The 1,948-nt window shown below is 35.3% G+C and overlaps 1 protein-coding gene across 1 annotated transcript in view; it reads left to right on the top strand.

The window, feature by feature from the left end:
• The window catches only part of LOC106475920 (serine/threonine-protein phosphatase 6 regulatory ankyrin repeat subunit A-like), a gene marked incomplete at its 3' end in the record, with an annotated part of 21,108 nt that overhangs the window by 1,905 nt on the left and 17,255 nt on the right, over window positions 1–1,948 (top strand). The window contains exons 2-4 of the mRNA XM_022379928.1: window positions 652–728; window positions 936–1,101; window positions 1,575–1,653. Of these exons, the coding sequence (XP_022235636.1) occupies window positions 652–728; window positions 936–1,101; window positions 1,575–1,653 (322 nt within the window). The remainder of the gene's footprint in view (window positions 1–651; window positions 729–935; window positions 1,102–1,574; window positions 1,654–1,948) is intronic.

The following is a 1,948-nucleotide window of genomic DNA, read 5'->3' on the forward strand; positions in this document are numbered from 1 at the left end:
AGTCGAGTGCCCTAACCACCTGGCCATGCCGGGCCCATACATGATGTTAGAAAGACACGTAGGTTCAAAAGTCTTGATAGAAATGAATAAAAACCCTATAGCCCGAGCGCTTTCGAAAGGTGGACTTTTCTTCTTCAAGAGCAAACTGGAACATATATAGTTTTCCACCGTAACATCTCATTTCTCTCTTTCTTATCTGCTTAGATGTTGAAAGATGACATACACGGTAATCATAGACTGGGGCACTAAGGGCATCTCCTCCCCCCCCCTTCAATGTTGATCCGGTAACGAAATGCCCCTCTGAATGGAGAAATGGAGACTTGTGTATAACTGTTATGGAAAGTCGCTGTTTCAGTTTTGAATTCAATGTTCATGGTTAATCTAGTGAATAATGTGACCTCCCCCACAAAAAAAAACAAAAAAACCATCAAATGCTCTTCTGCTTATGACAGTAATGTAAATTTGTTAAACCTTTTTATTCGAGTTCAGAATTTAAAAAACAACATTTATGGTAGCGTTGAATTGTTAACACTTTTTCTACGAGTTCAGAATTTGAAAGATGGCGTTTACGGTGAAGTTAAGTTGTTAAGAAAAGTATTTGTAATCTTAACCCTCGGTTTACTTGAACGAGATTTGAAATTTTGTTTACAGGGAATGTCATCAAGTCGAACTGGAGACGGTTGCTGCGAATCCTTGCTAAAGAATGCAATTAATAAGGATGAACAAAGGTAAGCAACTTTGATGTGAAATTATGAAGTATAAATACTTTCAATAATTTGTTGCAATATTTACTTTAAAAGGTGGAAGTTTTATGATCATAAACTGGAAAAGGCTTTACTTATACTGTCAGGTGATCATCTGGTTCATACTTTCTTCATGTTTATTATAGACTTATATCTGTAATCAATAAATGATGACCTTGGGAACTTTTTCAGGTTAAGCGCGAGAACATGGTCTACGGGATGTTATGGTAATAATCCTGGACCATCTAAATCATCTAATTTACCTGTTGTGAAACCACAGTCCGCGCCTTCTGGTGTTAGTTTCAAGCGCCTTCCAAGCATCAAAACTGCGCCACCAATACGGAACCAGAGAAAATGGGTAGGTTTTTACCACATAATCGAATAGTTTTTTTAATCACATAAGTTAAATGGTTAGTAGGGTAATCTAATAAAGTTATTTTCGTAATTTGGTCATATTTTCGAGAGGGCGTTGCTCCTACTGATAGTTATATTTTAATAGAATTTCTTTATCACGAATGTTAAAGAACATCCGACAACTTTAAAAGTGGATATGTAAAACACACGTATACAAACACACCGTTCTGAGTTAATGATGACAAGGAATGGTAATGGCAAAATAATTCTTTAATTTTTAGTCTCATTTCGATTATTATTCCACAAAGTGGAATCGTGAAGGCCAAACCGTAAAGCTATTATATATGTATTACATACTAGCTCTATGCATCAAAACACGTCAATAACTGAATTGGCAAACACACTGTTTTGTTAGATATTTGTATACATATTCTAAGTTACAAGTTTATATTTTCTAAGTCTTGTTTGTTTTTCTAGACGTTCCCTTGCTACCCAAGGCGTGTTGTAAAGGATACATCTATCCAAACAGAAATAGAAATTCCAGAATATCAAAATGGTGAGAACCGTAATTATCAATTTCACGAAAAAGTTTATTACAGTTACTTTGTAATAATGATAAGTAACAAGTAGGTTAAAATCTTGATTGATTTTTTTTTCCAGTAGAGATGCTCACATAAGCTGCGTAGCACACCTATTAAATGATTCTAATTAGGAAGTACTAAGACATTAATATAACTTGAAGCTTGAAGATCAGCCTACAGGAGATTCATTTAGTTTTGTTGCGTCAGCGAGGTCACGTGACTAGTATCACGCCACCTCCTTCTAGAAATATCCTGTTCCTTCGTGAATTG

Source organism: Limulus polyphemus, unplaced genomic scaffold, assembly GCF_000517525.1.
Source record: "Limulus polyphemus unplaced genomic scaffold, Limulus_polyphemus-2.1.2 Scaffold9433, whole genome shotgun sequence".
NCBI lineage: Eukaryota > Metazoa > Arthropoda > Merostomata > Xiphosura > Limulidae > Limulus > Limulus polyphemus.